At 37.9% G+C, this 12236-nt stretch overlaps 1 protein-coding gene across 2 annotated transcripts; it reads left to right on the forward strand.

Moving 5' to 3' along the window:
• Window positions 1-466: 466 nt before the first annotated feature.
• Window positions 467-12209, forward strand: LOC135583996 (probable histidine kinase 3). Of its 2 annotated transcripts, none has more exons than XM_065170407.1 (14): window positions 467-856; window positions 1369-1561; window positions 4471-5008; window positions 5176-5457; window positions 6537-6706; window positions 6812-7024; window positions 7168-7354; window positions 7469-7520; window positions 7600-7829; window positions 7919-8017; window positions 8085-9187; window positions 9495-9860; window positions 10247-10336; window positions 11820-12209. In XM_065170407.1, exons 3-12 carry the CDS (start codon window positions 4580-4582, stop codon window positions 9757-9759), a joined length of 3030 nt encoding a protein of 1009 aa, XP_065026479.1. In that variant the 5' UTR covers window positions 467-856; window positions 1369-1561; window positions 4471-4579; the 3' UTR covers window positions 9760-9860; window positions 10247-10336; window positions 11820-12209. The 2 variants fall into 2 exon arrangements, with proteins under 2 accessions (XP_065026479.1, XP_065026472.1); XM_065170400.1 differs by having other exon boundaries at window positions 1393-1561.
• The last annotated feature ends 27 nt before the right edge of the window (window positions 12210-12236 follow it).

Genomic DNA, 12236 nt, shown 5'->3' on the forward strand with positions numbered 1-12236 from the left:
TCAATTAATATAGTATTAAATATATATTAATTAAAATAATATAAATTTTAATTAATATAATATTAATTTTATTAATATAAATGTGATCCAATTAATATAATATGCTTGGTACTCAAGTCTTATTTCAATTAATATAATATTAAATTTATTAAATAAGTGTGATCTAATTACTATTTGCACTTTGTGCAATTATTAGTGTATAATATTTTTTAATAGAAAATTGGTGATTTTATGGTTTTTATAAATCATGATAAGGAGAAAAAAGAAAAAGAAGAAAAAAAAAAAGAAAGGAAAACAAACAAACAAACAAACATTGATAAGCTGTTTTGTTTCATATGGTGAAAGCTTTATGGTGAGCCCACACCCTATCATTTCCTATCTAGTTTTTGTCACTCATCTTTGCTTTGTCAAAGTTATCCAATGAGCAGCTAAACAACAAGTCCAAGCTGTAAGCAGTGCACACACCACCAATCACCCCAACCCCCACCTCCCTGTAAAGTTGCCTCCTTTTGCCCCCTACCTCTCTTTCTCTCTCTTCTTCCCTTCCCCCTTCCATCTCCATCCATCAAATGCAGCGTGTCCTTCTCTGAAACCGATCCACCTACCCGTTTGGCCGAGCCCATGCCCGTGTGAAGTGGAACGCATCAGTGGGGGGTGAGCATGTGATGGGGAAGCAGCAGCAGGAGAGGAGGAGGAGGAGGAGGAGGAGGAAGAGGGGGGCGTTTTGGTCCTGGGAAAAGGAGGTTTAGCCCCCACGAGAAGAGGAGCAGCGGCAGAGCAGAGCACTTGCGTGCAGGGCTTCTCCACTGTTCCACCTCTCCCTCTCTCTGCCTGATGGGGATGGGATTGCGGAAAGGTGCGCGCTTTGTGCTCAGCGGCGGTGGATGCCATTTGTTGATTCTGGATCGTTATGTGTTTTCTTTTCCTTTTTCCTCGTAAAAATCGGGCCTTTTTTTGGCTTGGTAGAGATAATGGCTTCTGCAATCGGCAGGGCTCTCCTCAACCCCTGCCTTGTTCCCCATCATTATTCTCTCTCTCTCTCTCTCTCTCTCTCTCTCTCTCTCTCTCTCAGGAATCTCCTTTCTCAAGGATCCCTGGATCGAGAGTGCTTCCGCTTCGTCATCCGATCCCATCCACCCTAACCACCACCACCACCGCCGTCTTCGTCAGTACCATTCTTCCCCTGCTTTTCCTCTTATGAAGTCAAACCCTGGAGGCCACCGGCTTGGTGTCTCTCCCGTTTGATTCCAGGAGGACTGAGGGGGGTGGGGGGGGGGGTGTTGGGGGGTTTGGAGCTCGGTGTGAGGTTTTATGGTTTCTTTAAGCTCTCATTTTTGTTCAGAACCGAAAAAAGATCGGATCTTGCAGGTGATTTGTTTCTCCTCTTCTCAGATCCTGAGGGTTCGAACCGTAACTCCGCCTTCAGACGCCGTCCGTCGCCGTCATCCTCATCGCCGAACACGCAGTCCTCATTCCTCCACAGTGCCAATCATCACGGCCGTTCTTTTCCATCAACCGCCGTCGTGGCCGTACGTCAGGGCGGGCAGATCTCCGTTTCTTGGTGAGTTCATCGTCTTCCCTCTCACTCCATGTATCTATCTATCTCATCCCCAAATAGATGTCCATCGATCTTCCCCTTCTGCTAGGTCGCCAGCCTTCCTCTCAATCTATCTCGCTTCCTCCTCCTGGGATCCAAATAATACATCGATTTTGATGAACTCCAGGTTTCTTGTTCGAAATGATCATTGAATCACCAATCATCTTGCCCAGCTACAAACCATCAGTAATCTCACATGGTCCGAGACTTGCAACAATTAGCTCTTCCAAGAGGTCTCCTCATTCTAAGGAGATGACTTAGGACTAATAGAACGCTGCGTATAGGTACGGACTGGTCCTTCGGTCATTCTGATGTAAATAATAAATCAAGAATAAGCAGAATGAGTGAGAGTTTAGGCACTAATAATCCGCAAGATTTGGAAGAACTGGAAAATCATATGAATGACAAGAACGGAGAAAAGAGGCATGTCATGTCCCTTCCTGCATATGGGATTCTTGGTTGTTTTATTTACATTCTTGACAATCAGCGTGTGTATATAAATTTCTTATTCGAGCAGTTGGGTGACTTCATCTGTGGTCAACTACAACCTCATAGGTGTGATTTATCCCAGAAAAAGAGAAAAGAAGAGATAAGACAAACAGAGCTGTGGGCTTTCGTATTGATCTTGATTGAAGGTAAAACAGAGAGAAGTTTTATGTAAAGATTTGTGGGTTTCTCTTTTTTCTGGAACAAAAATTCGAATCTGCTATCTCATTTCAAAGATCCGAAACAAAATTAGTAGCAACAAAATTCATAAAGAGACGAGACATTCCCCAACTAGATGCCTAGTTTCAAAGGAATAAAGTTTAGGGGACCAAAACTCAATAAACATCTCATCAACCATGGACTCGATGCTTCTCGAGGTGTTGGAAGAAACATTGTTGTCTTATTATCTCAATATGCACCAGCAAAACATCGCAAATCATTGCCTCATCTTTCTAACAGTAGGAGCCAAGCAGTTTACCTTTGTAGCCTTCAACAAACCAATCGAGCTTGGTGACATGCTAGAAGAGAAAATTTGTTGACAACAATACCTCAACCACCCTTGTTGTAGTGGAAGTCAAGGAAAAGGTGTCCAGTGCTCTCATCACATGCCAAGAAGATAGAGCACACAGGAGGGCTTGCTTGCCTTTGCGAATCAGCCTATCTTTAAAATGGAAAGCATGCTTCAAATTGAAGCATACATGTTTGCTAAGTAACGAAAGTAGAACAGTTAGTAGGTAGAATTAAATTTCTATATATGAATAATGGCAAGAGATTTAGAATCCTGAAGATTGAGGATCTACATTCTTAAGAAATTAATTTTTCTCTGACAATCTCCATAAGAAATATATCTTTACAAAAGCTTCTGGTAATTATTTCACAGTTTGGCACGTTTATGGTTTTCAAGTTCTTAAAGACTTTGATGTAATCTAGGTCAGTAGTGAGTAGGAATTTTAGATATAGATTCATGGTAATAAGGTATATCTCATGTCCATGCTCGAATGTTATACACATATGGTAGTCAATTTAGAAGGGAAAGATGTGAAGCAGTTCGCTCCGTAGAACCCTCTCTATCTTTCTTTCTGTTGTGTGTCAAGCCGTGGACAATAATCAATCACTGGGCTCTTGTGGCCTTTATTTAGTCCTGAGTAGGGTCATTCACTTCCACTGTTATGATTTTTGTGAATATACAGCCTTTCACATTCTTTTCATCTTGTATTTGCATGCTGGTCACACAAATATATGTTCATGAGTTAGTATGGAATATAATTCATTATGATTTAAGAAAGATAATCAAGATTCACTATCCTTTGATGATATTTCCCAAGCTACGTGGTCACAAGTTGAAAACATCTAAATTAGTGCATCAACCTACCTATCTAGACAGATCAAAATTGGCACACAACATCCACAAGATGTGTTGCTGAAACACATTGGACATAGTTCATGAGTGTTCTCGCTATCATGTAAGTCCTTTATGAGGATTATGCTGGTAAGACTATGGACATCACGCATCATGCAATTTTTAGTTCTGGAATATGTATACATTTACATTTTAACTTTTACATATCTTAATATTTGTTTGTCAAGCTGTGATTTGAATGTAAGAATTGAATTAATCAAGGTTCCTGAGACAAGGTGTGAACCAAGTTGTGGACTATCCCTTTCCAAGTACTCCTTGCCAATTGCTTTGTTTTTTTTAAGTATTAAACATTGGCCCCACCTCTCTCTCTCTCTCTCTCTCTCTCTCTCTCTCTCTCTTATGCGTGTGTGCAACACATGCATGAACCATGATGCCTGGCGCCATTGGCCCGTATGCCCATTGCTTGCATCACCTGCCACCAGCCCTGGTACTCCTCTCCTCCTTTTCTTCTTTTTCTCCACCTGCTCCTCTTCTCTTTCTCCATCTCCTCCTCCTTGTGGTGTAGTGGTATGTATCAGTATACTAGGTGTTGGTATTCTGGAGTGTACCAAGAGTATATTGGTCTAGCCACCGGATCAATACATTGCCAATACCAAGATTTTGAACCATGCTTGAGAGTTGAACTAACTAGACCATTTGCTAAGCCTGCTGCCATTTGTGCACCCAGCCCAATTATTTACTATCTTGAAAAGTTTCATGTAAGAAGACGTAGATGTATCTAGTGATCAAATGATGTATTATGTTACTTTTGAGACAGAATTTGTGTTAATTTGGTATTGAGCTCAACTAGAACCAAGAGAACTATTTAATAGTTTGTTCAACTAGTACATTGGTAATTTGAGTTAAGACTAATAAGAAGCCTCGAAGGGAAAAATTTCTGTTTTCTTTTGCATCAGAGGATACAATCTTTTCCTCTTTCCCTTCCTCCATACAGCAAGACATTAATTAGTTTGGCTTTTGTTTTCAGTTCTCAGACTCAACAGTAGCATAAGAGTATGTAGCTGCTGCTTTGGTCCTTTGGATGAGTTATTTGCACAGATTTGGATCTGGATTTGGTCTTCCTGTACCTGGTTTTGATGGTATGGTGGTGGGGTTTTTCCGAGAAACCCATGAATTGGTTTATTGATGCGCAAATAATGGATCAGAAAACTGGTTATCTTAGTGATGAGTGCAATTCATTGCTGGAATGGTCAAAGATATTCCCGGCAAGGGATTGGAGGACTTACCTATACAACAACTATTTTGAATCAAAGAAGGTGAGGGGGATATGGTGGAAGAAGCTGCTGGCCTGGTGGGTAGCTGCATGGTTCCTGGGTTCCTTATCGATCTTCTGGTTTATGAACTCCCAAGCAGTGGATAAGAGGAGAGAGATGCTTGCAAGCATGTGCGATGAGCGTGCTAGGATGCTTCAGGACCAGTTCAATGTCAGCATGAACCATCTTCAGGCCTTAGCTATCTTGATTTCAACCTTTCACCATGCTAAAGAGCATTCTGCCATAGATCAGGTACCAAGTTTTCTTGTCTTAGGTCCAAATTACTTATGAATATGATGTCACTATGTTTTCATCTGATTTAATATTCTGAAAGTGGAAGAAAACTAAATGTATCACTATGGTGCAACCTTTTGCCATTTTAAAAGTTGCCAATCTGAATGATGACATTTGTTCTGCAGATAACTTTTGCTAGATATGCTGAAAGGACTGCTTTTGAGAGGCCACTGACGAGTGGTGTGGCATATGCCGTGAAGGTGCTGCATTCAGAAAGAGAACAGTTTGAGAAGCAACATGGTTGGAGGATCAGGAGAATGGATCCAACAGAGCAGACACCCGCACGGGAAGAAGATGCAGATTTTGACAACCAGGAGACATCCCCTGTAAAAGATGAATATGCTCCTGTTATTTTTGCCCAGGACACCTATAAACATGTGATTTCATTCGATATGTTAACAGGGAAGGTGAGACATAGATATTCCTTTCATGCTCATCCTTTTTTTTGTCATAATGTTTGTAAGTGCTTGTTATAATATATGTTACAATCATATATTCAGTTTTTGGAATTAAATAAGCTTATTTGTTCTATGGAGTTTAGATTATTTATGATTATATGATATCCAATTTTGTTGTCTCCAGTTAGACACATTTAATTAACATTCAAGCTATTATTTGATAAATGTATGTGTATTCCTATGAGTTGTTCTCATTAAAAATGCTTTAAGATAAAAAAAACCTTGATTAGATTTAAGAGTTAAAGTGTACAACTTTTCAAGTATTGTGAAAAATAAGATATATTTAATACTATGTTATTCTGGGTTCAGTTACTTTACCAAGGATGCATGCAAACAATGTTCTAGATGTTGTAAGCTCTCTCATAGAGTTGTCCTCTCTTGTGGACTCTAAATCTGTGAGAGAGGTGACAACATTTAGGTAGTTGTTTGGATGGAAGCTTGGTACATGATGCATTATTATTTTATATTTTGGAAGATGTATATATTGTATAAAATTTTCATCCAACTTCTTGAAATCTTTTGGTGGTTAACTAGAAGCTGAGATTGACGTGTTGCATATTAACATATGTTATTATATCATTCGACTAAGATATATATGCTTTTGAATGCAGTTTTTCTTTTGTTAGACTTCATTTGAGCTATTGAGTTACTACAAATATTATTGGTTTAGATGTGACTTAACAAATCCTTTGCAGAATTTAGGAACCTTTTGCTGAATTATGTATAACTATTAGTTGTGATGTGCTAATGGCACACTTATTTGCTAATTCTAACAAGATATCAATTTGTTATAGTTATATTGTTATTCTGATGTGGCTAACTAATCATTCTTCACATGAATGACGACGCTTGTGACGGTTAATATTCTGGAGTTACATGCTTTAGCTGAGATGCCAAGAACCAACCAATTAACATGTGGAGCTACAGTGTTCATCATCTAACCAATTACAGTGGACAACCACTGCCACCTTAAGACTTGCTTCGTATTCCTACTATTCTAGCAAGTGAAGATATTTCCTTATGTGCAGGAAGATCGTGAAAACATCCTACGAGCTAGGGAATCTGAGAAAGGGGTTCTAACTGCTCCTTTTCAGCTATTAAAGTCAAAAAGGCTTGGGGTTATTCTGACATATGCAGTTTACAAGTCACAACTTCCTTCATATGCGACACCAGCTGAGCGTATCCAAGCAGCCATAGGGTAAGTTAGTATATAATCATGCAAAAAGTCCCTAAGCAGAAAAAGATACTTATCAAGAATGCATATGCTCAAGAATTCCAACAAATTTCAATTTGGCATGTGCAGGTACTTGGGTGGAATCTTCGACATAGAGGCTCTAGTGGATAAATTACTTCACCAACTTGCATGCAAGCACTCCATTGTGGTCAGTGTTTATGATACAACAAATCCTGATGCACCAATTAGTATGTATGGTTCAAACATGACTGGAATTGGCATGTACCATAATAGTACCCTTCATTTTGGCGATCCAGTAAGAAAGCATGAGATGCATTGCAGGTAACTGACACAACTTCCCCAAAGCAAATATTGCTATAAAGGAAAACAGTACCTTGATCTGAATGTGAACATACATGAGATGTATGATAACATGAGACATATGATACACTCATACACCATTTTTACCATCATTGTTTTTGCAGGTTTAAACAAAAGTCTCCGCTTCCATGGCTCGCAATAACAACTTCATTTGGAACTCTCGTTATTGCTTTACTAGTTGGATACATAATCCATGCTACTGTCAACCGCATTGCGAAAGTTGAAGATGATTATCGACAAATGATGGAACTTAAAAAGCGGGCTGAAGCAGCCGATGTTGCAAAGTCTCAGGTAGATTATGTTGTCTTTATTATACGTATTGACCTTCTGATGCTTTAACATCACTGATCCTTTTGTACTTGGTTTTACACCCCCGGTATTGGTTGTTCTCTTTTGTCTCTTCAGTTCTTGGCAACTGTTTCTCATGAAATAAGGACACCAATGAATGGAGTATTGGGTGAGTGATATGTTTCTGTAAAGTGAAATACATTGGAGAGTTTAATCGTGATCAAACATTAACAGATTCTGACTTCCAGGTATGCTTCAAATGCTTATGGATACTGATCTGGACATAACACAAGAAGACTATGTTAGAACTGCCCAAGCCAGTGGAAAAGCTTTGGTGTCACTTATAAACGAGGTTCTGGATCAGGCTAAGATTGAATCTGGTAAGCTTGAGCTTGAAGCTGTTCCATTTGGCTTGCGGGCTGTGTTGGATGATATATTGTCACTTTTCTATGGAAAGGCTCAGGAGAAAGGACTAGAGGTATCTAAGAGTTTTTAGAATTCTGTTTAGAATCTATTTTCATAAACTAATTCTCTCTTCCTTAATTGCTGCTCGAACTAACTGCATAGTTGGCGGTATATGTCTCTGATCAAGTCCCTGAAATTCTCATTGGTGACCATGGAAGAATACGCCAAATCATCACAAACCTGATCGGAAATTCAATAAAAGTAAGATTTTAGCTTTGCAATTACTGGAAAGATGGATATTTTGTTTAGACAAATTCTTATTTTGCAGTTCACAGAGAGAGGTCATATTTACCTGACTGTCCATCTTATTGAAGAGATGAACTCACCTGATGTAGTTACAGAAGCTCATTCTACAAATACCTTAAGTGGCTTTCCAGTAACTGATAGAAGATGTAGCTGGGAAAGCTTTAAGATCTTCAATCAGGGACTTTCTGCAACTGATCCATCTCTTCCGTCAATCTCTTCTGATCTTATAAATCTGATCATATCTGTTGAAGACACAGGGTTGGGGATTCCTTTAGAAGCCCAATCCCGTGTGTTCACTCCTTTCATGCAGGTGAGACCATCAGTTTCTCGCATTCATGGCGGAACTGGCATTGGCTTGAGTATAAGTAAGTGTTTAGTTGGTCTCATGAAGGGAGAGATCGGATTTGTGAGTAAACCTCAGATTGGTTCCACTTTTACCTTCACAGTTGTGCTCACAAGGGCATATGCTATTTCAAATGATTACAAATCATCAGAATTTCATGGGATGGCTGCATTGGTAGTTGATCATAGACCGGAACGTGCAAAGGTCACAAAATACCATCTCAACAGGCTGGGCATATATGCTATATTGGAAATTGACCCAAATAAAGTTCTTCCTAGATTAACAAGTGGGACATTGACAACGAATATGGTGATTATTGAAAAGGAAACATGGTCAAATAATGCTAGTATCTGGCCTTCTATTATCAGCAATTTAAAGGGTGATCAGTTAGATATTCCAAAAGTCCTCCTTTTAGCAGGTCCTGCAAGTTCTGCCAAAGGTATGTCTGTTGGTTCGATGGAACATATCTCAACTATAATCTCAAAGCCGCTCAGAGCAAGCATGCTTCAATTATCTTTAAGACGAGCTATGGGTTGTGGAGATGGGGAACATGCACAAGATGAAAGGCTTCCCCGGTTATCATTGAATCGCCTTCTTAATGAGAAGCAGATTCTGGTAGTTGACGACAATATTGTAAATCTTAGAGTAGCAGCTGGTGCTTTAAAAAGGTATGGAGCTGAAGTAACTTGTGCAGAGAGTGGGAAGAAGGCTATTAAAATGCTCAAGCCACCACACAAATTTGATGCTTGTTTTATGGATATTCAGATGCCTGAAATGGATGGGTACGCCTCATTACTTGCTTTATGACATCATCTTATAACTGCTTTCCGTAATCATAGATTTCTTTTTCTAATTTGAATCTCTTACCATGTCAATCTTCTATTAGAGTTCAAAATGGTTGTACTTTATACTTTTTCTGGTATCCAACATGTTCTTTAGGATGAATTTTCTTTTCTTCTAGTCAATGTTTTTTCTTATGATGAATTCTGCATTAATTTTTTTGTTTACATCTCAATACACTTTTAAAACTAGTATATTAGTTTGCAATTTCAGGTCATAATTTAGTAATATAATTTTTTCTTTGTTTAGATTTCAAGCTACTAGGAGGATACGTGAGATGGAAGCTGATGTAAATAATCTAATAAAGCATGGGAAGGTGCCATTTGAGTGTTACCGGGATGTATTACACCTGCATATTCCTATACTGGCCATGACAGCAGATGTAATCCATGCAACACATGAGGAGTGCCTAAGGTATGGAATGGATGGCTATGTTTCAAAACCATTTGAAGGGGAACAGCTGTACAGGGAAGTTGCTCGGTTTTTAGAAACATCTGCAAAAGGGAATCAATAGAGAAGGGTAACTCTGGAAGATCCACTAATGATAGGATGTTGGCACAAGTTTTGGTACATTTGAGCTTCAGGCACTGTCTGATGAAACATATTGTTTCAGAAGTGAGCAACTCTAACTGACCTTATTGCCTATTTACAATTAAGTATTTTTTTTACTGCAAGTTCTTATAATATTGAATTATTATGGTATTATGAAACTTTACAGTGCAAACTTTCTGGAATTTGTAAAATCAATGAAATATAATACAGAAATACATTTATATGTCCCGTGTGTGCTGTTAATGATCAGAAGACTCCTCAACGCTATTTCATCTTTTTTGTATCTTCAAACTTTGTTTATATTAAACTTTCTATATATTGTCATCGACTCAATGCAATGCAGATTTGCTAGACAATCTAAAGTACTGCCCATGATTATATTTAACAGTAATTATTTGGAAAATGTTATATGCTAGCTAGACTATTGAATGAATACTTCCATCTGGCAGGTACTCTACAAAATCAGTTATGAGCCCCTCAAAAACGAAAAGCTACAACAGCTTTCAGAGAGTGGAAGGTGATGGGTACTCGGGAACAAGGTATCTGCAATCTGTATATTTTTTCTCTCTTATGTAAAGCAGTATTCCAAAGAAGAAAAGAAATTTTTTGGTCTCTTAGCCCATGTCTGTATGCCTTGAAAAGTTGTAACCTCTAAGGAAAAAATGATAATTGAATATGAGATTTTCTCACCCAACTAACCTTCAATCATATTTGATTGAACAAAGACAACAAGGACAGTAGGACCTTCTTATGGAATAATGTATGACTGAAAATGAATAATTATGCTGATTAATGTTGTAATTACATCCCAAATATGTGAACATGTTGGAACAATTTGTCTAACAAGTCAATCCTTCATACAAATGACTGCAATATAGTTGCTCATTGAGAACCAAACTCTCCATGAAAAATCCTATGTAGTATTGATTTAATTGTGTAATAGCTCAACGAAATTGATTATCCATCCAATTGTGACTGGTTTTTGAGTAATTTGAGGCCTTTCCATCACCTCACTATAAAAGTGGGCATCAATTTCAAAATCTTGTTATGATGATACCTTGGTCATACATGTTTTCTCCATGGCAATGCATCAAGTAGTTTCTAACTATCTTGAATCTCATTTTAGACTTTTACCCTACCTATTTAAAGCCTGTTTGCCCATTCATGAATTCAAGTCAATTTTCCATATATGATCAGTTTGAATCAGTCAATCTTGGCAATTAAATGAATTCTGAGCACTAATTGATAAATTTAAAACCTCATACATCATGTGATATAAAACTTGTAATAGCTATTACCATCTGCTATTCCAAGATTGGCTAGAGCAAAGAAGGACATCGTGTTTGTAACACAGGAGACTGCAGGACTACAATACGCATTGTTTGACTATCACTGGCACCAGACAAATATCTGAACTAAGCAAACTCTTAAAATTGCTTCAAGTAATTTTGGAACTCATGTCATCTTAGTAAAAGAAACTTGCTATATCCAAGATGAGAAGCAATTAGATTGCAGTCCTCTATAACAGTTATATCCTCCTTTGAAACCAACTGTGAGTTTATCTTTTTTCTTTCCTGATATAATTGATAGAAAGATTGATGGTTTATGAAAACATCAAATACGTTTGATATAGAAAAAGGATATGCTTTCCACAGAAGAAAAGAATATGTGAAGTTCCTTTTGGAGGTCTACACATGGATTTAAGAACCAATTTTAGCTGATTTAAGAATGTCAAGGGCTTCATGATTATTACAATTTTGCAAAAAAAAAAGAAAAAGATTGTAACACCCTTTTCCCCCTCCCAAAGTGACAATTATTGTTCTTAATAGGTAAAAAGCAAATTTCTTTTTTCTGGGTTGTCAAGTTTAAACATTAACATCTTTGGACTAATCATCATGTTCAGGGTTATCATGCAAAGCATGCAACTTCTGTGTTGACAATTTCTTGCTTTTTTGTGTATCCTGATGTAAACATCGTTTTTATAGTTTTCGTAACTAATAGTCACCTCTATTCATCTTCCAGGTGTGATAGTTGGAGATGGAGCAGATCCTTGTTTGTTCTCTATTCATTTGGTTGCATCTAACTTGTAGGATCCATCTATATCAAGATTAATGTGAGATGCATAACCATAGATGCAACTTTCATTCTCTGACATGTTATGGAGAAGAAACACCTTTTTGGACCTGATAACCACTGCTGATCCTCTGCCTGTCTTCAATAAAGTAGATCACAGACGATTGTTGATTTTCCTCCTGGAGCATTAGATGAGGTGTGTACATAGACTAAGAGTCATTTTAGATTTTTTATTTGTTTGTCAAATATGTGATAAAATACGTCTTCTACAGCAACACAAGTAACTCATGGATGTAAATTACATTAGTCAGAATAAAATCTCACTGAAGTCAGATTCAACACTTGGCATCCGGTTGAATCCATTCG

This window comes from Musa acuminata, chromosome BXJ1-4 (genome assembly GCF_036884655.1).
Source record: "Musa acuminata AAA Group cultivar baxijiao chromosome BXJ1-4, Cavendish_Baxijiao_AAA, whole genome shotgun sequence".
NCBI classification, from domain to species: Eukaryota; Viridiplantae; Streptophyta; class Magnoliopsida; order Zingiberales; family Musaceae; genus Musa; species Musa acuminata.